We start from the raw sequence: 26,794 nt of genomic DNA, 5'->3' as shown, positions 1-26,794 counted from the left end.
TGCGTTTAATTTGGATAATATCTAATTACGAGTTTGTTGACCTAAACGGGTGCGTAAACTTTTGGATTAATACTGTGTGATTAGGGACGTTATGTCTTCAATATAACGAGATTCTTTGTAGAAGTGTTTATATGACTCGAGAACTCGACTGATCTAGATTACCTGACCCATTTTATATTCAAAAGTGTAATACTGGTTTGTTGATCTAAATGGGTGCACGAACCTTTGGATTAATATTACGGGATTAGAGTTAAATCTTCAGTATAACGAGTTTCTTCGTAGGGGTGTAGTGTTCATATGATCCGAAAACTCGACAAACTTGGACTACCCAACCTATGAGTTGGGTTGAGTTTCGATTTGCGGGTTCACCCGAACAATCTAAAAGTAGAGTTACAACTCAACCCTATCCTGCCTCTAGTTTTAAGATTATTATGAAGATTAAGAATATTTGACATTTATAACTGATGCCATCGACCCGTTGTGACTTGTGAATATCTGATATTTGAGTTTTATGAGATTTTAGTTATTAACGTAATATGTAGATAAATTAGATTTAAAATAATAATAATAATAATAATAATAATAATAAAAAGAACTAATTGACAAGCTGACCCTGAGCAGTAAACTTTATTTGGGTTACTCAAGTCACCAACCCAATCACTTGAAAATTCGAGTTAATCTAAAAAATTACTCCAACCCAATTCGACTTAACCCATGTGCACTCCTACTTCTTCGAACTCAAACTCGAGCTTGACTAGCCATGAAAGAACTGACCACCGTTTGACAAGTCCTACCACATTAACAGGACCATACTTACATCGACAATGACTAAAATTTTAATTATTTTAATTTAACTCACTCACATCGATTCCAATTAATTCAATTTAATCTCTTAATGATTATAAAAAAAAAAACATTTTCGTAGAAGACGAGACGTACAAGAAGTTTTTTGGTTTATTTTGTTTTTAAATAATAATTGCGATTTAGGACTTTAATAATGCAAGTATGATGATATTAATCTCATTTAATTATCCTTTATAATCTTAAAAAATATCTTCAACACGATAATCAATGTTTAATTAAGTGGGTGATTAACATAGTTTAAGTGATTAGACTATGATTTATTTCATAAATTATTAATTTGATTCTCCATCCCATATTTATATAATTTTATTCTAAAAAAACAATATGACGTCATTCGATATAATAGACGGTTTATTCTACGGAACAATGATTTAAGAAAAATATATATAATGGTGGGCCCACAATCCTGCGTGGCAGCCACGTCACGATTGAATTATAATGAGCCGTACTTTTAATTGACTTTTATTCGCAAGTCTTAATGCCGTCTATTTAATCCATATTGTTAGATTGCGTTTCGCGGCCGATTTTGACAAAAAGGGCTCCAATTAATCATTATCGAAGGATATTTTGGTAATTGTACTCGTTTTTATTTCTTTTATTTTTTAAAATATTTCGATGAAAATTATATATATATATATATAATGGAAAATATTTTATGGAATGGAAAATATTATTCCTAATTAAGCTCAAAAACTAATTTTAAAAATTATTGAAAATATTAAAAATTTAAGAGTGGAGATAAAATTAATTTAAATTATAAAATATATAGAGGCAAACAAAAGTTGTTTAAAAAAAAAAATCTATAACGAGAAGCTTAAAAATTAAATTGATTTTAAAAATTTTATTTGTTAATATTGATAGATGAATTATTTAAAATGACATCAAAGGCAATAATTGAAAATATTTAAAATATGTAATTAAAAATAAATAAATAAATTTACAATTAATATAATCACGTTTTGAATAAGTCCAATTAAATACCTTCGTTATTTAAATACTTTTGAAAAAAAAAAAGTCCCATAAATAATATATATATATATCAAAGTTATCCAATAAATAACAATAATAACAATAATAATGAGGAAAGATATTCCCTTTATAATAATAATAATAATAATAATAATAATGAAAGCTATCCAAATTTCTCTTTTTGAAAAACAATCATCAAAGTTATAAAAAAAAATTGGTTTTATTTAATTTTAGGTTAAAAACATGCATTGACTTTTTTTTTTTTTTTTTTTTTTTTTTTTTTTTTTTTGTCTCTTTTTGGAAAAAAAAATAAAATAAAAATTAGTCAAATTTAGTTTGGTTGAATTTTAGTTATATTTATTTATTTATTTATTTATTTATTGTGATACAATGTAATCCACTCTTTTATAAACATTTTATATTGGTGTCCTAAAAATAGAATAAAAAATTAAAGATTTTTTTTTAATTTTTAATAGAAAAAATCAAAACAAAGTTAAAATGTCTGTCACTATGATTTAGTAAAATAATTATTTATTTTATAGAGATAAAAAAATCGAAACTTTAATAACCAAAATATAATAGTCTTAAAATTCAAACTGACAAAATTTAAAATAGTTTAAATTATTTTTATTATATTTAAAATTATTCTAAAATATATTTTCAATGATTCAAAATTAATTTTTATGGTGTTATTTTAAATTATTAAATACATGTTTTAAATTAATTCCATGATAAAAGAGCTATTTGAAATTTTCAAACTTATTTTCGAATGTGCATTTAACAATATAAATATAATTCAAAAACTCTTATAGTTTAACCGTTATACTCTAATTTTTTTTTTTTTTTTAAATCTATTGGTTGGACTACTTGATTCTGAAATACACGGATCCTCTTAAATATTTTGTATCGAACCTCATGCATTTAAAGACGTCTATCGCTCTATATTTATTTATTTATTTATTTATTTATTTATGTTTATATTTATGAGCTTATATTTAGTTATAATATTAGATTTAAAATATATATATATATATATATATATATATATATATATTTTGATCATATTAAAAGAAAAAAAAAAAAAAAAACGGGAAGTAATAAAGAAAGCCAAAAATCTGAATGGCCGTTGGCAAAACCGTTGGAAGCGGGAAGTGAAGACGGCCACTCCCTCCAGCTCCAACTGCAAGTAAGTATCAGTTAAATTCCTCATCGATTCAAATTTCTCCTCTAAAGCTCAAATTAATGCTTATTTCTTCAAGCTCATGCCATTTATGGCCCTCAACTCTGTCGACCCTTCTCCTCCTTCGCAAATGCGAGACTCAGAACGACGTGAATCAAGTCCACGCCAGAATAATTAAAACCGGTCAGTTCAAAGATTCTTCCCTCGTAACCAAAATCATTCTCAATTCAATTTCTTCCCCCCACAGACCGCTTGTTGAATTCGCTCGCTACGTCTTCTTCACTCGCTATGCTGTTCAAAGAATTCGTCGGAATCATCTTGTTGATGATCCCTTTCTATGGAATGCTGTAATCAAATCGTATTCGCACGGGAATGATCCCATTCGAGCTCTGGTATTGTTCTGTATGATGCTTGAGAATGGATTTTGTGTTGATAAGTTTTCGTTTTCTTTGATTCTCAAAGCATGTGCTCGGGTGGGTTTGGTTGAGCAAGGGAAGCAGATTCATGGGTTGTTAATGAAGTTAGAAATTGGTTCGAATTTGTTTCTTCTTAATTGTTTGATTGCGTTGTATATACGATGTGGGGAAATTGAGGTTGCACGGCAGGTGTTCGACAGAATGCCAATGCAGGACTCTGTTTCTTATAACTCGATGATTGATGGTTATGTGAAGTGTGGATTGGTTGATTTGGCTCGTGAATTGTTTGATTCTATGCCTTTGAAGGAGAAGAATTTGATCTCTTGGAACTCAATGATTGGTGGGTTTGCACAAACGAAAGATGGAGTTGAGTTAGCACTAGAACTGTTTGAGAAAATGCCTGAGAGAGACTTGGTTTCTTGGAACACAATTATTGGTGGTTTTGCTAAATCCGGGCGCATAGAACTTGCGCATCATTTGTTCGATCGAATGCCGAAAAGAGATGTAATTAGTTGGTCTAACATGATCGATGGTTATGCGAAATTGGGTGACATTGTGGTTGCAAGGAACCTGTTCGATGAAATGCCTGAGAAAGATGTGGTTGCTTATAATGCCATGATGGCTGGCTATGCTCAGAATGGTTATTACACAGAAGCATTAGAAATATTTTATACGATGCAGCGACAAAGCAACTTATCTCCCGAAGAAACGACGTTGGTGATTGCGTTTTCAGCTGTTTCTCAGTTGGGACGCGTCGAGAAGGCTGAGAGTATGCATAGCTATTTAGTAGAAAATGGTTTTTCATTGATGGGGAAGGTTGGTGTTGGTCTTATTGACATGTATTCTAAATGTGGTAGCATCGAGAATGCCATGTCGATATTCAGAGGCATCGATGAGAAGGGTATAGACCATTGGAATGCTATGATCAGTGGAATGGCGAGAAACGGTTTGGGTGAGTTAGCCTTCGAGATGCTGATGGAGATGCAGAGGCTTTCCGTGATACCAGATGATATCACTTTCATCGGCGTGTTGAATGCTTGTGCGCACGCCGGGCTGGTTAAAGAGGGGACGATTTGTTTCGAGTTGATGAGGAAAGTACACAAGTTAGAGCCAAAGCTACAACATTATGGATGCATGGTTGACATCCTTGGCAAAGCAGGGCTTATAGAAAGAGCATTGAAATTCATAGAAGAGATGCCCATTGAGCCAAATGATATCATATGGAGGACTTTGCTTAGTGCTTGTCAAAACCATGAAAATTTTACCATTGGAGAACCCATTGCCAAACAACTTATGAGGATGGATTCTTGTAACTCGAGTTCGTACGTTCTTCTTTCGAATATTTACACACGTCTCGGCCTGTGGAGCGCTGCGAGCAAGGTACGAACAATGATGAAAAAGAGGAAGTTAACTAAAATTCCTGGGTGCAGTTGGATTGAACTTAAGGGAGTAGTTCATGAGTTCTTGGTTCATGATAAATCTCATCCCCTTGTTACTGAAATATACTTTGTTTTGGATGGTTATGAAACATCAAATTTGCAGGATATTGACGGTAAAACTGTAAAAAAAGGTTCTCTCACTGAATAATTCATTTGAACTTACCATTTTTGTTTTCACCTTTGTTGAATTTTCACATTCACACTGAGACCGTCTAACATGATTGTGCGACATTTACTCTCGTTCGGGAGTAAGTTGATGAATTTAAACTTGAATCGTCGTTGGCACGAGTGACATGCTCAAGCCTCTGACTCCATTCTTTAGAAAATGTTTTGGAGAACGGAGTTAGAAAAAATCTTTGACTTTCTACACCATTTATTTTCAAACCCAATTTGATTATAGCTCGATTGGCTAGCGTCTGTCTCGATCAAGAGGTACAAGGTTCATGATGACGTCATTGACCATGGTGTCAATTAGTGAAGATGGTCAAGACTCTCCATAACATCTTCAAAACCAACATGATCATAACTCGACTAGTTAAAATATATCTCTTCGATCAAGAGGTTCGAGGTTCATGGTAAAATCATGTGGACCATGGTGCCAATTAACAAAGATCGTTTAGACTTTTCACGACATCTTCCATTTTCAAAACCAACTTGATCATAACTCGACTTGTTAAAGCATATGTTTTCAATCAAGAGGTTCGAGGTTCATGGTAACATTATGGGGCCATAGTGCCCATTAGTAAAGATTGTCGAGACTTTCCATAACTTATGTTCTCAAAACTAACCTAATCACAGCTCAATTCAACCAAGATGTTCGAGGTTCATGGTAACATCATGAACCATCGTGCCGACTTTCCATAACTTCTTTGATTGATAAAACTAACCTACCTGATCATAGCTCAAGGTTAAAATATATGTTTCGATCAGGAGGTTCGATGTTCCTGATGACATCATGGACCATGATGTCAATTAGCAAACATAGTGGATCGTTCTAAATTATTATAAATTATAACAATTAAATTGTTATATTTATTTAAAAAAATTATTACAATTTTGAAATTAAACGAAAGTGTAGAACAAAGAAATGTTTTTCTTTAAGAAAAAAAAAAAGAAAATTTAAAGAGAATTCTGGAGAACCAGCGAAGGTGGAGCGCCGTCTATGGTGTCTGTGAAGAACCATGAGAATTTGCAGCGAACGGCGTCGTTTCCTCTTCCTTCTTCCTCTTCTCTTCTTCCTTCCTCATCTCCTCTCCTGTCAGTTTCTCGCCTCTGAATCTCTCATATCCCTTCAAGCTTTTGCCATTTCTTGTTAATCCATCTAACGTTAAGTTCCTGATTCAGTTCTAGAGTTGCATCGTGACCTAACCTTGCAAGATCAGCCCAACAAACGAAGCAAGAAATTCGACCATTTGATTCTTGGCCCTGCCGCCGGTCAAGGCCATCCCGATCGGTTGCAATGCTCAGGTTCTTATTCCTCACACCTATCTTCTTTTCATGCTCTAATGTCGACTTAATTGCATTAAGTTTTCTTCCCTTTCAATTCGGATTTCTTCGCGTTCGATCCAATTATTAGTTGGTTGAAATTGAGCTTCTGGTTAGCGAAGTGATGGAATTATATGATTTCGTCCTCGTAGAATGGATTTTTCCTTTAGAATTTTGAAATCGTGCTCTAGTTTCAGGCTATTTTGTTGTTCTTTTACTGCAAGTATAAGATGAATAGCTTTGTAATGTGCTTCCGCTCAATGGATTTGGATCTCGCTACACCGTCTCCAAGTCCTAACAACCGGTACACGATAGGTTGGCCTAACCCAGTCCTCTCGTACTAGGGTTGGCTCCTCGCAGTTTTCCCTATAATATCAACAGTAGATAGGAATTGAACTGTCTCACAACGTTCTAAACCCAACTCACGTACCACTTGAATCGGTGAACAACCGAATCCTTGGGACCTTCTTCAACCTTGGATGTGATGAGTCGACATCGAGGTGCCATAATTTGTGCATTGACGTTGTGTGGATAATTATACACACAGAAGTACAGTTGTTCAACCCTAGAATGTTAGCTCTGTTATTGCCTCGAGCTTTTGTTAAACCCTAGAATCTTTGTGTTTTGAATGTATGTACTCTGATTTTTGCAGGCACCAAAGCCCTCAACAGCACTCATTTCCCTACTACTCCTCACTCGGCCAATACTCGGGACAACGTTCACTTTGTAACTGTCTTTACTGTTTATAATGCTTCTCAGGATTCTAAAGTGATTAGCAGATCAACTGACGTTGTAAAAGTTGGGGATGCTTCATATAATAAAGTGGAGAGGTCGATGGCTGTTTTAAACGTCTTCATCGACTTCATTCAGGTATTCATATGCCGATTTTTCAATCAAATTTGGTGGGCTGCTAGTTGGAAGTTAGAGAGATTGATATTATGGGTTATAACTTGTAATAATATGAAAGAAGGCCTTGTTTCACCTGCAGTTTTTGAGTTAGGGAGTAGCTCTTTGGTATGTAATTCTTTTTTCAGTTTCACGGAGTAACTATGTTGAGAGGAATATGACAATGTAACTGTCCAAGTCCACAGCTAGCAGATATTGTCCGCTTTGGCCTGTTGCGTATTATCATCAGCCTCACGGTTTTAAAACCCTAGGGAGAGGTTTCCACACCTTTATTAGGAATGCTTCGTTCCCCTCTCCAACCGATATGAGATTTCACAATCCACCCCTCTTGGGGACCCAGCGTCCTCGCTGGCACACCGCCTAGTGTTTGGCTCTGATACCATTTGTATCATTTCCCTCCAATCGATGTGAGATCTCACAGACAGGTTTTAGAAGTGACGGCCGTCTTTCGGGGTGATTTGATCGTTAGCTAGGCTGAAAACCTTTCTCCGTTTTTTGTTTCTAAAGAGTTTGATGATAGTCTATTAGCTCTTATTCTCGTCGATAGGATCCTTTTTTTTTTTTGCATCAATAGTATAGATTTTTGTATAAACTCCATGTTAAGATTGTCCTTTTTATGCCCATGTACATATAAAAAAATATAAGAAGAAAAGATATGCAACATGAACTTGGTTCTCATAATATCTTTCTCGATGTTTTTTTTGTATAAATCAGAGATTCTTTCTCTTTAACGAAAGTAGCTAGGCTGATTTAGATCGACCAAATCTACTGCCTAATTGGTTTAGCTTATTGATGTCCTTGAGTCCAATGAGGATACATTTTATAGGAGTGGATAACAGCGGGAAAAAGCATATTTAACTCAGAATCCAGCCCTTTGCTTCCTATCATAATATTTCTCGTCTAATCATATCATACAAATTGCAGGTTTCAATGCCCCAGAGTAATGTAATAATTTTAACCGATCCAGCTTCAGATCTACCGATACGCAGAGATGGAGTGGCTGTGTATCCAATACAGGGTGAATATTCACGAGACACATTGATGCTTCAAAGAATCAGGTCTTACTTGGTAAGAACATATCTCATTAACATATAGGTCGAATATTTCCACTCGAGTTTTATAGTATATTCCTCAAGATTTTTTATAAAAGATTCCTCAGAATAATTTACTACTTATAATAACATCCAAAAAGACGCATAATATGAAGGCAATGAATCAATGGACATTGTATCTCTTCACTAACTTGCAATTTGTTGCTGATGATTGTAGAAGATAATATTTTTGATTTAGAGGGGTAAATGAAAATATTTTGGGAATACCTTCCTCCTGAAGTTGGTTATGCAATTATGCAGAGCTTTCTAGATGCAAGACTTGCGGAGCAACGGCGGGGTCCAAAAAATACTGATCATTACATCTTCACAGACTCGGATATGGCGGTGGTCGGTGATTTAGGAGAAATCTTTCATAAGCATCCAAATTTTCATCTGGCTCTCACTTTCAGAAATAACAAAGCACAACCTTTGAATTCAGGGTTTATAGCTGTGAGAGGTACTGAAGATGGAATTCTAAGGTATATGTTATGCACTATATATCTGCTTTACTTTTTTTGCATTGATTCATTAGCCATTTATGTGTGATAGTTCTTATTGACTCGATACCGATGTGTGAAGGGAGAGTTTTTTTACAAATGTTCAATAGTTTATTGAAATGGAGGGTTTTTTTACAAATGTTCAATAGTTTATTGAAATGGAGAGTCAAGGGAGTGTTTATGTAACAGCCCAAGCCCACAGCCCAAGCCCACTGTTAGCAGATATTGTCCTCTTTGAGCTTTTTCTTTCCGACTTTTCCTCAAAGTTTTTAAAACGCGTCTGCTAGGGAGAGATTTCCACACTCTTATAAAGAATATTTCGTTCTCCTCCTCAACCGACGTGGGATCTCACAGTTTTTCACAAATGTTCAATAGTTTTTAGTAAAAAGAAAATTAAGGGTGGGGCTTTTAAGTCTTGGCTCTATCATTACATGTTTCCATTGATGAAGCTGTTTACAGAGTTTCTACTGAAGAGTCGGTCTTGTTCGAGTTGTCATATATTGTAGCGATTTTAAAACGTAGACTATTATGCAGAGCTAAGGCTTTTCTCCAAGAAGTGCTGAAGATATACAGTTCAAAATTCATGAAAGCATCACGAATGCTCGGAGATCAATTAGCTCTTGCATGGGTTGTGAGGTCAAATCGTTCATTCGATGCAAGGAAATTCAGCAAACCAGAAACCTTCATAGAAGAAATTAATGGCGTTTCGGTACTTTTCTTACCGTGCGCCTTGTACAATTGGACCCCTCCCGAGGGTGCAGGTCAATTCCACGGCATGCCCATGAATGTTAAGGTATCATATTACCTAAGAAATCAACAATTTAGAAGAACGAGGTAGAGTTTAGCTGTAATGTTCATAATTTTCTTAACAAAAAAATGCAGGTTGTTCATTTCAAAGGATCAAGAAAACGACTTATGCTAGAATCTTGGAACTTCTATAGATCCTCGTCCAGCATCTCGGACATGTTGTGCCTCATTTTAAGCAGTGGCCGAACGAAGTATGATTTTTAAACAAAGGTTAGAGCTATTGTTTTCTCTCTTTTGTTAGCCTCCAAATCCATTTGAGGGATCTTCTTCTTCTTGAGATTATTATTCTTCATGAATTGTTCAAAAGCTCTGTACATTATACTTTTCTTTTTTTAACTATAAAGTTTTACATTCTTTATTGAATTCCCCAACTGATTTGTTTTTTCTTCTAGAAAAGAAGCTATAGAAAAGATTGATTGATTATTTAGATGACTAATTTTGTATTGAATTGATATTCTTTTCGTGTAGGTTTTTTGCCCTTTGAAGTCAAATATATATATATATATATATATAAAACATATCAATTTTAATTTTAGCTCTAAAATAAGGCTAAAATATTGAGATCTAGAAATAACTTTAGTATGTAGAGATCTCTATTGAGGCGAGATAAATGATAGAGAACCCTTTTCTGTATCTCCTATTTCAATCTTCTATCTCCAAAATTTCAAGTTTTGGTAGGAATTAAGAATTGAGTTTGAGAACGTGGAGATATATAGGTTTTGTAGTAGTCGGATCAATGCACCGGTACCATTTTTTAACCTTGAAAGGAGTCCTCATGAAGTTACTTATGGATGTCCGAAGTGCAAGAATAAATTCGAACTCAAAAGGAGTCCTCATGATGTTACTTACGGATGTTCAGAGTGCAAGAATAAATTTAAACTCAAATAAGATAGGATACAATCACGTGAGGCATAGGTGGATGACTAATTCTTTTACTGCTACAAGGCAGGCACGGGACTAATGGAACTGCCTAGCTCGATATGATGACCTCTATATACCTTTTTGGTTATGTAAAAAAAAGGTACGTTTAGGACTTGGAAAAACCACAACCCTAGTCCTAAGGAGATGGGACACTTTGGGGCATATTTGTAAAACAGTAATAAATTTAAGTATAGTGTATTTAACTAATAATAATCCCCACTAATGAAGAAGAATCAGAGATTCTAGACCCTTCCACAACCTATTTTGGAAGTTCTTTGTATTTATATCCAGTGCTAGCTTCCTGCTTTTCGAACTTACCGATGTGGGATCTCTTTTTGGAACTTCATTTCTCTACTCCGTGCTCGCGTCTATGGTACTACTACCTGTGGGCCACCTGCCCCTTCCCTTTCCTGGATCGTCGATGCGTCTAATGTCCTCATCACCCATCATTTTGTACGGTTGAGATCAAATTCCAAAATAAATGAAAATTTAACACCAATTGGCGGGTTGATTTTTTAATATTTTAAATTTTATTTAAACATCAAATCATTATGTATTATGTGTAAGGATGGTACAAGTTGCCTAAGCTAGAGTTGTCAACCAGCTACAAAAGTTATTATTTACTACATCAAATAATAATAATAATAATAATCAAACATATAAATTCCTTGGAAACCAGGTGTCCTCGTCATTAATTCTAATTGTTTTGTTCGGAAGCAAACCACAAGGCGGTTCATCCTATTCAGACATTCATGACCAATAAACATTGGATTCTCTCTCGCATAAGCCCTGAAAGGAGAAGGAAAGTTGGCATTACATTCATGACCAATAAACATTGGATTCTCTCTCGCATAAGCCCTGAAAGGAGAAGGAAAGCTGGAATGCCAACTTACGTCTATTATTGAATTCACTCGACCCAATAGTAACCCATTTTTGGAACATGTAGTGCCAAAGTCACTAAATGGATAAGTCGTCAATCCCTAAAACGGATTATGTAATGTATTTTATCTACTAGGTTACAAGTGAGCGTTTTCCCAAAGGTTTCTATTGTATCAATCTACCCTTGTGTTAATTCCCGTTGAAGCATATGGATTCTCATTCATTAGATAAAGAAGATCACCAAGATTATAAAATGACTGTCACTGTCGGTTAAAAATACGAATGTCTACACACATTTGAGTTAACTATTTCTAAAAAAAAGTTATGTTAGTTTCAAAACCAGCTATGCCGCTATCAGTTAAAAATACAAATTCGTCTATACGCATTCGAGTTAACTATTTCTAAAAGGAAACATGTTTCAAAACTTAATCAAGACCTTAGCCCGAGTCCAAGACTGAGGTCGAGACTTTAGCCCAAGAACAAAGAACAAACGCTAATGAAAAAGAAAAGACAAAGCGTCGATTCATAAAAACACGAACGGTCAAGAAAACCAAAGCCAAAATAAACAAAAATAACCAAATCTTTAAACCTCTATGCTTAAATTACAATCAAATTTGCTACCCATTCATGCAAACACTATGTGCATTTACTAACGAGTATCACTACAATTATAAATACTCAAACTTTGGATCCGGTAAAAGGAATGCTATTAATGTCTTAACCATTGAACAATGTTCGAGTAGGCAATACATGAACTTCTGATACCACACGAGCTTGAGGAACCATAAGACTTAGCAAAGATCTCACACCTTTTTACTTCAAATTGTATCAAACCAATGCTCGTTCAAGAAAGTAGAAGAAAGAAGAGTATTTGGGCATCAAACTAAAGAAACGGTAAGAGCCTAAGCTAACCACTAGCCGATATTGTTTCTTTGGGTTTTCCCTTTTCGGACTTTCCCTGCTAGGAACAAGTTTCCACACTCTTATAAAGAATGTTTTGTTCTGCTCCCCAACCGATGGGATCTCACAATCCACCCCTTTGGAGGCCAGTGTCCTCGCTAGCACACCCGGTGTTTGGCTCTAATACCATTTGTAACAGCCTAACCCCACCACTAGTGGATATTGTCTTTTTTGGGCTTTCCCTTTCGGGTTTCTCCTCAAGACTTTTAAAATGTGTTTGCTAGGAAGAGGTTTTCACACCCTTCCTCCCCAACCGATGTGAGGAACTCACAGAAAACTCTTTCAATCATGTTCATAGGACTAAGAAAATTCAGAATGAACATACATCTTCTAATCCTTGAACTGTCATTTTCTAAGCAACATATTCACATTCGAAATTCTGCTAAAAAAATCCACCCGAAAAGGCAACAAAAAAACGCCATTAACGAAATGCAAACAAAACCTACTTTCCAGAAGAAATCATATGCACTGCCAAGGAATAACTCATGAACAGCATTGACAGAGCATAGAAACAGAAGAACTCTTCCAACATTTCAGAGACAAGGTTTGACAGACAATGGTAGATTTTCGTAGCAGCTTAAATCACGTTAGTTACATCGAAAACACGGTACACGGGATCCATGTTCCCAGCAAAAAGCTTGTATCCTAGAGATTTCGAGTCACGAAACAAAGGAACCAACAAAGAAGCTAGCAAGAATCGAAACTATTTTGTGCAATTTTTATTGAGTTGCACGGCATGATACAGGTCCACAAATCATGAAATGTCTTTATCAGTTCACAAATTCTACAGTTGTGAAGCTACTACAACAATTACATTCCGTCAACAAAAGAGGAAAAGATGTGTCCGGGTTTCTTCGAATAATAGTTTTCGAAGTTCTCGGTAAACAATATCGATCGAACGACAAAAACTTCATTGATGGGAGTAGTAAAAGGTTCCTCCTAGTATGTCATTCCATTCAAATAAATTGAAAGACAAATCATAGCAATGAACATAGAAATGGCAAACCAACAAATCATACGAATCATAATGAACAAGAATCAAAGTAGCCTACCATGTAAATGCCGAACAATCGTCGTGCTACGCAGCAGTCTTCTTCCCTAGCGAATAATAATTCAGATACCACCGGACGAACTTCTTCAGCCCCATCTGAAGATCTGTGGTCGGTTTATATCCAAGTTCCCTCTGAGCCAAGCTGATATTGGCATGAGTGAACTGAACATCACCATTCCTTGGCAACCTCATTATGTTCCTCTTAGCTTTCACCTTCAAAAGCTTCTCCAAAATGCTCACGAGATCCGACACCGGCACGGGTGACGTATTCCCTAAATTGAAAACCCGTAACTGCGCTGGTCCCTTCTTCTTCCCTCCACTGCCAGTGCTCTTCTCAGCAGTGTCCAAAGCTGCCAAACAACCCTTCACAATATCATCAATGTAGGTGAAATCTCTAGCCACAGTGCCATGATCAGCACCTTCAAAGATGGGGATTGATTTCCCTTTCAGAATATCTCTAGTGAAGAAGAAATAAGCCATGTCAGGCCTTCCCCAAGGTCCATAAACAGTGAAGAACCTCAGCCCTGTTAATGAAAGTCCATAGATATGATTATAAGTGTGTGCAATCTCTTCACCAGCCTTCTTCGTCGCTGCGTAAAGACTCGCCGGTTGATCGGTTCGGTCCTTTTCCGAGAAGGGCACTTTTGTATTCAATCCATAAACAGAACTAGAAGATGCCCAAACAATTGCAGGCTGTGGATTTGCAGATTTACAGACTTCTAAAAGACTAACTAAACCAGCAATGTTGCTATGAACATAAGAGCTAGGATTTTCCATGGCGTACCTGACGCCGGCCTGAGCAGCCAAATGCATCACATGAGTAAACGGAACAACTTCAAAAAGCTTCTTCAACAGAGCCGAATCGTTGATATCGCCTTCAACGACGAACACGCCTGTGCGCTCCAAAAGCGCTTGACGGGCTCGTTTTAGGGATTGCTCGTAGTAATTGTTGAAATTATCGAGTCCAAGAACGCCGTCGCCTCGACGTTTCAGCGCCACAGAGACATGAGTTCCAACGAATCCAGCGGCTCCGGTGACGAGAACGGAGATCCCATTACGAGACCGAACTCGAGCGGATGAGCGAACTCTTTTCTCCCAAGCCGGTCCACCCCAATCGTAAGTACTAAGCGATCGGCGGGAAGGATCGGATTGCAGCGGCGACGACGACGGCGATCTGAAGAAGAAAATCAAGATCGAGCCGAGAAAAACCAAAGACCAGAATGTAAGCTTCGTTAACGAAGAATGCCACCGGAGTCGATGAATATACGGCGATTTTTCCATCTTAAACTTCCCGGGAGTGGAAGGAATGTTATCGAGATGGGACATTTGATTTTCTCGGGAAAATGAGGGAAAATCGACGCACTCAGATTCAATTTCCCTTACCTCTAAACAAAAATCTCACAAATCGGAGTCAACAAAACCTCGAACGGCTAGGGTTTCTGCAACTGATCCGACGAAAATCCTCCGGCATCGACGAAGAGGCTAAGAACAAGAGAAAATAGGGAAATGGGTCGGCGTTAATGATGATGTTCTACCACTTTTCCATTAGAGAATCTTCTGGTTTCTTGGAGGAGGAAGATTTGGCGGTGAGGGCTCTTGATTTACGGGGTTTATAGCCAAACAGAGAGAGAGAGAGAGAGAAAATGGGGAAGAGATCATTTAGGATTAACCATTGTTGACTAATGGAAGAAACATCACTTAACCATTTCAACCATGGAAGATCAAGAGAAGCTTGATTTTTTTTTTTTTTTTCCTTGGAATTTTACAAAAAAAAGAACTAATTTTAACCATTTCCCATTTTTGATATTTCAGTTGAATTTGTTGGGATGGCCTTGAATTTGGGATTTTCTCCCAAAAATGTCATCTTTTTGGCTCCCTTGATTTAAGGATTGGTATTAATGTAAGAACTTCATTAAGAAGGTGAAACAGAGGAATTAATGCAATAATTTACAATATTTCTTGTGTTAACTAATCATGATTAGGGTTGGATTATAAGTTTTTAATCTTAATTAGTGACTTGGTTAGAACAATTTTGAAAAGATTATAATTTTAGTAATATATATATATATATATATATTTGGTCTTGCCCACGAGGAGTCGACTTTGGAATTGGAACAAAATGGGAAGCTTTTAATGCTAGAGATCTTGTTGTCTATGAATGACTTTGTGAACGTTTTTTAATGGCTCTTTTTTCTAAGTTCTAATTTTGAATCATCACCTCCAATCTCGATGCCTCTCTCTCTATTTCAGGTATCGAATAGTTAATGTTTGTGAAATTTTATTGAGGAAACCGTCATAATGTTACTGACAATTTTACGTTGAGGTGTATAAAGATACATGGAACTCACGTATCACTATGGTCAACTTTCGTCTCTGTTTGACCAATCAGCAGTAAGGCTTATACTATTACGCTCATGAGCAAAATCTTAGATTGAGCCTACCTTTGCACACCTCAGTTGCTATTTAGGAGGCATCCGCCCTAGATGAACTACCCCCAACAGTTATTGTAACAGCCCAAGTTCATCACAAGCAAATATTGTACGTTTTAACCTGTTACGTATCGGTGTCAGCCTCATAATTTTAAGACGTGTTCACTAGAAAGAAATTTTGCACACCCTTGTAAGAAATGTTTTGTAGCTACATTGCGATGAACTCATACAAGGCCGAAATTGTTAAAGAAAGTTGCCATTTTGATCCCTCGTTTCCTATATCGACGCACGAGGAAGAGATATTTTAATGATGGTAGCGATAATCGATGCATTAGGTGGATATAGTTTTCTTTTAGGTTGGGGAAACCAAAAGTATGAGTTAAGGGGATGGGCATGGATGAAAGGAGACAAACTCATGTGAAAGAAAGAGATCCAATTTGAAAGGGGAAAGTTTGAGATGCAAAAGCAAGCTTGAAATGAAGGCAAAAAAACAGCATCTTCCTTCTTTACAACTATTCTTATTCATATTATTATTATTAAAGCTTCTCCATCACATAATCCTTCTTTTTACTCGATACTCGAAACTTCCCTTAGCCTAAAACTCTCTATTATCAGCTCCCAAATAACCCGAGCTAACGTTCATCCAAAATCTAATCATGTAACAGCCCAAACCCACCGCTAGAAGATATTTCCCTCAAGGTTTTAAAACGGGTCTGGTAGGGAGAGGTTTCCATACCCTTATAAGCAATGTTTCCCAAATAACCCGAGCTAACGTTGATCCAAAATCTAATCATGTAACAGCTCAAGCCCACCGCTAAAAGATATTCCCCTCGAGGTTTTAAAACGGGTCTGGTAGGGAGAGGTTTCCACACCCTTATAAGCAATGTTTCCCAAATAACTCGAGCTAACGTTGATCCAAAATCTAATCATGTAACAGCTCAAGCCCACCGCTAGAAGATATTCCCCTCAAGGTTTTAAAACGGGTCTGGTAGGGAGAGGTTTCAACACCCTTATAAGCAATGTTTTCCAAATAACCCGAGCTAACGTTGATCCAAAATCTAATCATGCAATCGCCCAAGCCCACCGCTAGAAGATATTCCTCTCAAGGTTTTAAAACGGGTCTGGTAGGGAGAGGTTTCCATACCCTTATAAGCAATGTTTCCCAAATAACCCGAGCTAACGTTGATCCAAAATCTAATCATGTAACAGCTCAAGCCCACCGCTAAAAGATATTCCCCTCGAGGTTTTAAAACGGGTCTGGTAGGGAGAGGTTTCCACACCCTTATAAGCAATGTTTCCCAAATAACTCGAGCTAACGTTGATCCAAAATCTAATCATGTAACAGCTCAAGCCCACCGCTAGAAGATATTCCCCTCAAGGTTTTAAAACGGGTCTGGTAGGGAGAGGTTTCAACACCCTTATAAGCAATGTTTTCCAAATAACCCGAGCTAACGTTGATCCAAAATCTAATCATGCAATCGCCCAAGCCCACCGCTAGAAGATATTCCTCTCAAGGTTTTAAAACGGGTCTGGTAGGGAGAGGTTTCCACACCCTTATAAGCAATGTTTCCCAAATAACTCGAGCTAACGTTGATCCAAAATCTAATCATGTAACAGCTCAAGCCCACCGCTAGAAGATATTCCCCTCAAGGTTTTAAAACGGGTCTGGTAGGGAGAGGTTTCAACACCCTTATAAGCAATATTTTCCAAATAACCCGAGCTAACGTTGATCCAAAATCTAATCATGCAATCGCCCAAGCCCACCGCTAGAAGATATTCCCCTCAAGGTTTTAAAACGGGTCTGGTAGGGAGAGGTTTCAACACCCTTATAAGCAATGGTTTCCAAATAACCCGAGCTAACGTTGATCCAAAATCTAATCATGCAATCGCCCAAGCCCACCGCTAGAAGATATTCCCCTCAAGGTTTTAAAACGGGTCTGGTAGGGAGAGGTTTCCACACCCTTATAAGCAATGTTTCCCAAATAACTCGAGCTAACGTTGATCCAAAATCTAATCATGTAATAGCTCAAGCCCACCGCTAGAAGATACTCCCCTCAAGGTTTTAAAACGGGTCTGGTAGAGAGAGGTTTCAACACCTTTATAAGCAATGTTTTCCAAATAACCCGAGCTAACGTTGATCCAAAATCTAATCATGCAATCGCCCAAGCCCACCGCTAGAAGATATTCCTCTCAAGGTTTTAAAACGGGTCTGGTAGGGAGAGGTTTCCACACCCTTATAAGCAATGTTTCCCAAATAACTCGAGCTAACGTTGATCCAAAATCTAATCATGTAACAGCTCAAGCCCACCGCTAGAAGATACTCCCCTCAAGGTTTTAAAACGGGTCTGGTAGAGAGAGGTTTCAACACCTTTATAAGCAATGTTTTCCAAATAACCCGAGCTAACGTTGATCCAAAATCTAATCATGCAATCGCCCAAGCCCACCGCTAGAAGATATTCCTCTCAAGGTTTTAAAACGGGTCTGGTAGGGAGAGGTTTCCACACCCTTATAAGCAATGTTTCCCAAATAACTCGAGCTAACGTTGATCCAAAATCTAATCATGTAACAGCTCAAGCCCACCGCTAGAAGATACTCCCCTCAAGGTTTTAAAACGGGTCTGGTAGGGAGAGGTTTCAACACCTTTATAAGCAATGTTTTCCAAATAACCCGAGCTAACGTTGATCCAAAATCTAATCATGCAATCGCCCAAACCCACCGCTAGAAGATATTCCCCTCAAGGTTAAACGAGTCTGGTAGGGAGAGATTTCAACACCCTTATAAGCAATGTTTTCCAAATAACCCGAGCTAACGTTGATCCAAAATCTAATCATGTAACAGCCCAAGCCCAAGCTCATCGCTAGAAGATATTCCCTTCAAGGTTTTAAAACGGGTCTAGTAGGGAGAGGTTTCCACACCCTTATAAGCAATGTTTCGTACTCCTCTCCAACCGATGTGGGATCTCACGAATCAGTACAAAACGTTTAAATGATGTCAATATAGATAACTCTTATTAGAAACAAAAGTGGAGAATAAGTACAAAGTGAATTAACTGCCTCAAAGTTCCATATTCAGCCTTCCTACCAACCATATTAAAAGCTCTCAAGATGTTACCTCTCTCTTGATCTTTCTTTCTTGAATTGTTCAGTTCTTGACGAACTTTTGAAGCACGTCGAAGTAGTCGGGGAACGTTTTTCGGGTGCAACCAGGATCCTTAATGGTAACTGGAACATCTTTACAGGCAGCGAGGGAGAATGCCATGGCCATTCTGTGATCGTCGTATGTGTCTATGGCTGCGACGTTTAGTTTCTCTGGTGGAGTGATTATACAGTAATCTGGACCTTCTTCGACTGTAGCTCCAAGCTGAAGTATCACACGAACATTATGAGGAAAACGAAAATCATCCGAGGTAGAAGGAATTCGAGGGATTGACGAGAACTAAAACTAACCTTTCGGAGCTCTGTGCAAATGGCAATCATCCGTTCGGTCTCCTTTACTCTCCAACTTGCAACTGAAATACATACACGAAAAGAAACTCGACGTAAGGCGTTATCTATTACTGTTGAAAGTCCTTCCATCTCAACATATTAATGCAGTTGAAAGTCAAATTTATTTTTTCGTACTTAGACAAGAGTTAATGTAATAGCCCAAGCTCACCGCTAGCAAATATTGTCCTCTTTGAACTTTCCCTTTCGAGCTTCCCCTCAAGGTTTTTAAAACACGTCGGCTTAGGAGAGGTTTCCACATCTTTATAAAGAATGTTTCGTTCTCCTCCCCAACCGATGTGGGATCTCACAATTAAACTAATCACGAGTTTGTTATTTCACTCGATCGATATTAGATAGGGTTCACAAAGACACGTACCATCTCTAATGGCAGTTGGACCATCAGCATATAGTGCAACCACAGCGAGTGTCATAGCAACATCGGGCATTTTGTTCATGTTGACATCAATCGCTTTCAAATGTTTGCTACTCGGAGAGTCTCGAGGCGGTCCAGTGACGGTGACACTGTTCTCCGTCCACGTTACTTTACATCCCATCTTCTCGAGTACTTCAGCAAACTTTACATCTCCCTGGTGATCAGAACATAATGAAAATTTTATGTGATAGAGAGTGCATTAGCTAAATATGATAAAATTATGCTATTGAGCCTTGAAGGTAGAGATATCTATAGGGAACAGAAAATATGGAAGTGAGTAGCTACCTGTAAACTACTGGTACCACAACCTTCCACAGTAACAGTCCCACCAGTGACAGCTGCACCAGCAAGGAAGTAACTTGCACTTGAAGCGTCGCCTTCGACGTAAGCATGTCCAGGAGACCTGATTTTTTTACCATGCTCGTTAGTAAAAGCGTAACACGTTTTGAAAGCTAGTACACCAATATATTGTAGAAACTTACTTGTATTTTTGACCGCCACGCACCAAGAACCGATCCCAGCTATCATTGTGTTCCACAGAGACCCCAAAACGTTCCATCAGTTTCAAGGTCATCTCGACATAAGGTACAGAAATCAATTTATCAATTATCTCGACTTCAACGTCTCCTAAAGCCAGAGGGGCTGCCATCAGCAAAGCAGTTAAGTATTGACTGCTAATGGAACCAGAAAGTTTTACCTGAAAACAAGATGTATAAAGTTCGATCATGACAGATATCCCAACTCAAGGTCAAGTTAAACACGCTTCTTTGCATAAGATACACTTGATAAGTATTATAGGTAGGCGATCCTTTTGAGATCTGAATGCAAGCCATTATTGCAAAAAGCACAAGAAAAAATGCCCCAAAAAAGACCAGTAACTTTAATCCTAATACTTTTTATCGATGGCTTATGCAATGAGATCCCATATCGGTTGGGGAGGAAAGTGAAACATTCTTTATAAGGATGTGGAAACCTCTCCCTAGTAGACGAATTTTAAAAATCTTGAGGGGAAGCCCGAAAGAGAAAGCCCAAAGAGAACAATATCTGCTAGTGGTGGGTTTGGGCCGTTACAAATGGTATCAGAGCTAGACACCAGGCAATGTGCCAACGAGCAGGCTAAGACCAAGGGGGGTGGACACGAGGCGGTGTGCCAGCAAGGACGTTGGGCCCCGAAGGGGGAGAGTCCCACATCGATTGGAGAAGGAAACGAGTGCCAGCGAGGATGCTGGGCCCTGGACGGGGGCGGATTGTGAGATCCCACATCGGTTGGGGAGGAAAACAAAGCATTCTTTATAAAGGTATGGAAACCTCTCCCTAGCAGACGTGTTTTAAAAACCTTGAGGGGAAGCTCGAAAGATAAAGACCAAAGAGGATAATATCTGCTAGCGGTGGGCTTGGGCCGTTACAACAGCACTGAAGGTCCAAAAATCAGCACTTCAAAAGGAATTTTTCTATACTAATAAGATGAAAAGAAAGTTGGATCACTAATTGAAAGGGAAAGTTTTGTTTATCCGTGATTAAGAGAAAGTTTATAGCTATTATGAGCAACTAGTTATCCAACTCTAGCTCACATTTTTAATCACACATGAAGGTCTTCTTATAAACCAAACCAAAATTAAGAAGCGCAACACTCTATCACATGAACAGCGGTGTAGTTATATATTATAATACTCACCTTCCCCCCTGGAAGTCCTCCTTTTCCAACTACGCGAACCGGAGGGCATTTAGTGCCTAGAAAACAATCGACGTCTGCACCAAGCTGCTTGAGACCATCAACCAAATCGCCAATTGGTCTCTCTCTCATTCGGGGTACTCCATCAAGAACATATCTGTAACATTTATAAGTCATTAGCATGTAATTATGCAATGGAAAAGGAATGGATGTTATATAAGTCATGTATACTATATATATATTGGTGTCAAACAAAAATTCACTTCGAACAAGCATTTCTTTCACATTCAGAAGATCATGTGTTCAATTCGTGTTGGGCTCAAGCCCCTAGATCAATTAAAAATTAAAACCATGCATATGGAAGATGGAGTTTAATCTGCTTGAGAGCAAAGAAAACCATAAATACAACTTCTCCCGACAACGGTTGTAACAGCCTAAGTCCACCGCTAGCAGATATTGTCCGTTTTGGCCCGTTATATATCATTGTCAACTTCACAGTTTTTATAACGCGTTTACTAGGGAGAGGTTTCCACATCCTTATAAGAAATGTTTCGTTCCCCTCTCCAACCGACGTGGGATCTCACAATCCACCCCCTTGGGGGCCAAATGGAAACCTCTCCCTAGTAGACGGGTTATAGAAACCATGAGACTAACGACGATACGTAACGGGCCAAAGCAGACATCTACTAGCGGTGGACTTGGGTTCGGTTGTTACAACAGTACTCACAAAGATAACAAAAATGTTACCTTAAATTTCCACCCGCAGCAGTAACAGCAGCTGCCAGAGGACGCATCGCTGTTCCAGCATTTCCGAGGAAAAGTTGAACTTCTTCATCCCTTGATTCTCTGGCCACTGGGAAGAGACCACCACAGCCTCCAACAATGGCTCGTTTGTTTTCGCCATCCTCTTCAACGTCGAGCCCAAGTGTTTTCAATGCACCGAGCATATAGTGGATATCATCACTGCTCAACAAATTATCTACCACTGTTGTTCCCTGAATAATAAACAAGAGATAACAACCATAAGTTACTGAATGCTAAATAACAAGGGGTGTCCAATGCTACCACTGGTTTTACTTGATAAGAGATATCTAATGTCCCCCACCCCAATAAAAACCCGAAATACCTCGCGATAAATGGAATCAATCAACTAAATAGCTCGGCCAAAACATTACCATAACAATCGTTCTTATTGCTGATCAAATTCACGAATGAATAATGGTTTCGTCTAATAGCATCGTTTAGATAGTCGTCAGCAGGTTAATAGTTGTTCTGTTGGTTTGTTTTCATAGTTCACAATGAAGAAGTAAATTTACTAAAGACTATACATGAGTGAACATTGTGTTTTATAATTTGGATCCTGCCATGGCAGAAACAAGCTCTCAACGTTAGCTGTTGATTACTTGTTCATTTCAAATTTTAGTCATGACTTCAGCTTGCAAGTTCCTAAATATCTGCCAAAAGTTAGCATAGACTAGTGGAAATTAGTATGTGTAACGGACGAAGCGCACCGCTAGCCGATATTGTCCTCTTTGGGTTTTCCTTTCGGGCTTCCCTTCAAGGTTTTTAAAACACGTCCGCTCGGGAGAAGTTTCTACAACTTTATAAAGAATGTTCCGTTCCCCTCTCCAACCAATGTGGGGTCTCACAATCCAACCCCTTCAAAGCCTAGCGTCCTCACTGGCACTTGTTCCTCTCTCCAATCAATGTGGGATCTCACAATCCAACCCCCTTTGGGGCCAGCGTCCTCGTTGGCACACCACTTGGTGTCCACCCCCCTTCAGGGTTCAACCTCCTCGCTAGCACATCGCTCGATGTCGGGCTTTGATCCCAAGCTCACTGCTAGCAGATATTGTTCTCTTTGGGTTTCTCTTTTGGGCTTCCCCTCAAGGTTTTTAAAACGCGTCTACTAGAGAGAGGTTTCCACACCCTTATAAAGAATGCTTCGTTCCCCTCTTCAACCGATATTGGATCTCATCGTATGTATTCCTCAACGAAGAGGGTCAAAGTTTGAATCTCCCCCAAATGTTGTCAAATGCCTCCCTAGCTAGTAAGTTATCAGTTTTTCATATGCTTGGCAAATCATTGGTTTCTTCTATTTACAAACACATATTCATGTTCTTTCTGCCTCAGATAATGCATGATGGATCAAGAAATAGTTGTTCAATCTATCAAACGCACACAAACTCAATTGATCATAAGCATCACAGAAATCCAATATGTAAATTTCAAACCACTCCACGATCATGCATACCTCGGAGAGAGCAGCGAGGAGCAAAATTCGATTAGAAAGGGATTTAGAACCAGGCAAGTGGATGGTACCAGAGATCTCCTTAATAGGTTGCAACACAATCTCCGGCACCGTCGGTGGCTTCTCCGTCGTGGCAGCGGAAGCCGAAACCCTAAGAGGAACAATGGCGCTAACTCTACCACCGGCAGAACTCCGCCTCATTTCATCGCCATATTTCAACCCCCGAAAACTCGAAGCACCTACAAATGGTGATCTCACAGAGAACAAATTCACGGAGTTGGGCTTTTGAGATTTGGGGATTTCATGAAGAAACTGAGGAGTCCGAACGCCGCTGCAGATTTTGCTCACTTGGGCCATTTCCCTCGCTCTCTGGTCGCCTCTCTTTACTCTCTCTCTAACATATAAATGGCTCGAAGCCCGTCCAAGTGGTGCAGCGGCGGGTAGGTAGGTTTGAAAAAGAGTTGGTGGAAGAAATGGGTTTGGATTATAGGCTCCACCAACCAACTTAGCCACCACAAATTACCGAAAGAATGGCGAATTTGGAAGAACAGAGAAGGCGGCTGAGCGAAGAAACGAGTTGGGTGAGTCAAAATCTTGTTTTAATGTTCACTTTTTGGGGTTGGAAGGTGAGTCAACTCGGTGGTTGTTGGGAAATTTGTTCAAAGGCAGCGATGGGGTTTGGTAAGGTGAATGCTTTGTATTGTTTAAATTATTCTCTCTCTCTCTCTCTCTCTCTCACCTACTCCGTGGGACCCAACATCCATGGATGAGAGAGAATTTTTGGCATTTTGGGTAATTTCTATAATCTTAGAGGGCTTTTTTGTTATTATTATAACTTTGCTTTATAACATTTGGTCAATTTCAATTCCTGGTAATTTCTCTAATCTTAAAGAGGGCTTTTTTGTTATTATTACAATTTCAATTTTGGGTAATTTCTCTAATCATGAGGGCTTTTTTTGTTATTATTACAATTTCAATTTTTGGTAATTTCTCCGTTATTATTACCATTTCAATTTTGGGTAATTTTTATAATCTTAGAGGACTTTTTTGTTATTATTTTACGACTTCACTTTGTAAAATTACAACTTCGAGAATATACATCATTATATCAATTGAATTGTGTTCCAATAATTTAAAGTTATTTTATAAATATTTAATATTTAAGTAGTTAAACTTATACATGTCCAATGATATTTTTAGTTTTGTTGCAAGTTCAAGATAAAAGTGAGTACCCAAAATTTGAATCTTTCATTTAATTTTAATATGATATTAATTCTAGATTTAAGATTGTTATTTAGTTTGTAATTACCCATGTTAACGGATAAAGTTTGGCTATAAATTTTTTAAAAAAATATTATTGAACTTAAAAAGGTATTTTTAATTTTTTTTTTTTAAATTTAGAAAGAGAGGCATTTTTTTTTTTATTAATTTAGTGTAAAAAATAAAAGTTTAAGAATTATAAAATTTTCTTTAAATTAATGCAAGTTTTAGTCTAATTTTATTTTTTCTACAAAAAAATAAAATTAGTAAGTATAGTCACCATTTTACCTTTTTGTCCTTTCGGTTGCACAGTCAGCTTCGCATGTAAGCAAACTGAATAGTATATAACACGCGTTGGAATACAAGGGACATATTCGTAAATATGCTACGGATTGTATTTGTAGGGGTAAAAGTGGAAAAAAAATTTGGACCATTTCTCGATTTGTGCGTGTCATCCTTGCGCAGGGGCCATGCTAATCTTCTCTGTATCGTTCCAATTTTATCGGATGTCCCCGAAGGGACGGTAGGTTATTATTCTATCGACAATATAAAGCGTGATGTAGAAACAAAATCAAACGATGTGGGACAAGATGTTGCTGAACGACACTTGATTACCCATCCGACAAGAAACTATGACAAGACTGCGTCAGTCGACACGTCGAAAACGAGACTCGTGGGAAAGTGTGCTGACAGTGTACTCTCAATTAAATTATTTGTTTATTATTAATTAATTATTTCTTAAAATATATAAAAACTCCTCCAATATCCATATTTAATACAAGCAATATCTATATTTATTATTATTATTATTATTATTTTAAATGGAAAATGCATTAATTATGTTTCAAAATTACAAAAATCCGAAATAGAAGAATAAAGAAAGATATAATTGAAATTTCCTTAAAATGTTTAAAAAATAAAGCACATAATAATTAATTAATTAATAATTGAGAACGAGGAATATTCTGAGAAGATGCTGAATCACAATAACTTCATAAATAAATAAATAAATAAATAAATAAATAAATAATAATAATAATAATGAAAAATAATTTGGATCTATTTGCTAAAATTATTAACATTGAATATAGCCATAAATTGGATATCCAAATGAGAGGTATCACAGCCACAACTCTACAACAAAATGCCTTTTGAATAACCTTTTGGGACACAAAACATAGGCCAACCCATCCCCACCTACCTCTTGGCCTTTGGAAGGACCCATATCCAACTATCCAATTCAATCCTTTCGGTACCTCACACGAGCCGCTTGTTTTCTTTGTGTGGCCACGAGATCACCTCCTCAACCAACCACCCTCTCGTCAACCCGAGCATAGCTCAATTGGGTAAGACAATGCATTCTTACGAGCCGCTTGTTTTTATTGCGTGACTACAAGATCACCTTCTCAACTAGCCACCCTTTTGTCAACCTGAGCATAGTTCAATTAGTTAAGACATACGTTCTTACGAGCCACTTATTTTCTTTGTGTGACCACAAGATCACCTCCTTAGCTAGCCACCCTCTCGTCAACCCGAGCATAGCTCAACTAGTTCTTTAAGACATGCATTCTTATGAGCCACTTATTTTCTTTATGTCGCCACAAGATCACTTCCTCAACCAACCACTCTCTCGTCAACCCGAGCATAGCTCAACTAGTTCTTTAAGACATGCATTCTTATGAGCCACTTATTTTCGTTATGTCGCCATAAGATCACTTCCTCAACCAACCACCCTCTCGTCAACCCGAGCATAGCTCAATTGGCTAAAACATGCATTCTTACGAGCCGCTTGTTTTATT

At 37.7% G+C, this 26,794-nt stretch overlaps 4 protein-coding genes and 1 non-coding gene across 5 annotated transcripts; 2 read left to right on the top strand and 3 right to left on the bottom strand.

Moving 5' to 3' along the window:
* The first annotated feature begins 209 nt into the window (after positions 1-209).
* On the top strand, positions 210-5,026 carry CRR4 (Pentatricopeptide repeat (PPR) superfamily protein). Its single transcript, XM_023684373.2, has 3 exons — positions 210-213; positions 2,929-3,019; positions 3,093-5,026. The coding sequence occupies exons 1-3, from the start codon at positions 210-212 to the stop codon at positions 5,014-5,016; spliced, it is 2,019 nt and encodes a 672-aa protein (XP_023540141.2). The 3' UTR covers positions 5,017-5,026.
* Positions 5,027-5,967: 941 nt separating this feature from the next.
* On the top strand, positions 5,968-10,081 carry LOC111800502 (polyphosphatidylinositol phosphatase). The gene is made up of 7 exons (XM_023684220.2): positions 5,968-6,125; positions 6,213-6,335; positions 7,006-7,223; positions 8,184-8,327; positions 8,612-8,829; positions 9,382-9,640; positions 9,730-10,081. The coding sequence occupies exons 1-7, from the start codon at positions 6,050-6,052 to the stop codon at positions 9,856-9,858; spliced, it is 1,167 nt and encodes a 388-aa protein (XP_023539988.2). The 5' UTR covers positions 5,968-6,049; the 3' UTR covers positions 9,859-10,081.
* Positions 10,082-13,107: 3,026 nt separating this feature from the next.
* On the bottom strand, positions 13,108-15,211 carry LOC111801086 (UDP-glucuronate 4-epimerase 3). Its single transcript, XM_023685058.2, has one exon. It carries the CDS (start codon positions 14,789-14,791, stop codon positions 13,493-13,495), a length of 1,299 nt encoding a protein of 432 aa, XP_023540826.1. The 5' UTR covers positions 14,792-15,211; the 3' UTR covers positions 13,108-13,492.
* A 3,669-nt stretch (positions 15,212-18,880) lies between these two features.
* LOC111800485 (RNA 3'-terminal phosphate cyclase/enolpyruvate transferase, alpha/beta) lies at positions 18,881-24,413 on the bottom strand. The gene is made up of 8 exons (XM_023684200.2): positions 23,739-24,413; positions 22,232-22,479; positions 21,488-21,641; positions 20,295-20,509; positions 20,098-20,215; positions 19,756-19,966; positions 19,341-19,402; positions 18,881-19,254 (listed from the first exon to the last, which is right to left on the bottom strand). Exons 1-8 carry the CDS (start codon positions 24,090-24,092, stop codon positions 19,036-19,038), a joined length of 1,581 nt encoding a protein of 526 aa, XP_023539968.2. The 5' UTR covers positions 24,093-24,413; the 3' UTR covers positions 18,881-19,035.
* A 1,001-nt stretch (positions 24,414-25,414) lies between these two features.
* LOC111801245 (U6 spliceosomal RNA) lies at positions 25,415-25,517 on the bottom strand. The gene has a single exon (XR_002816119.1). It is a non-coding gene; the product is annotated as a U6 spliceosomal RNA (small nuclear RNA).
* Positions 25,518-26,794: the final 1,277 nt, after the last annotated feature.

The sequence above is a fragment of the Cucurbita pepo genome, chromosome 8 (genome assembly GCF_057944985.1).
Source record: "Cucurbita pepo subsp. pepo isolate OVF chromosome 8, ASM5794498v1, whole genome shotgun sequence".
NCBI lineage: Eukaryota > Viridiplantae > Streptophyta > Magnoliopsida > Cucurbitales > Cucurbitaceae > Cucurbita > Cucurbita pepo.
This window is presented reverse-complemented; position numbering and strand designations above follow the sequence as displayed.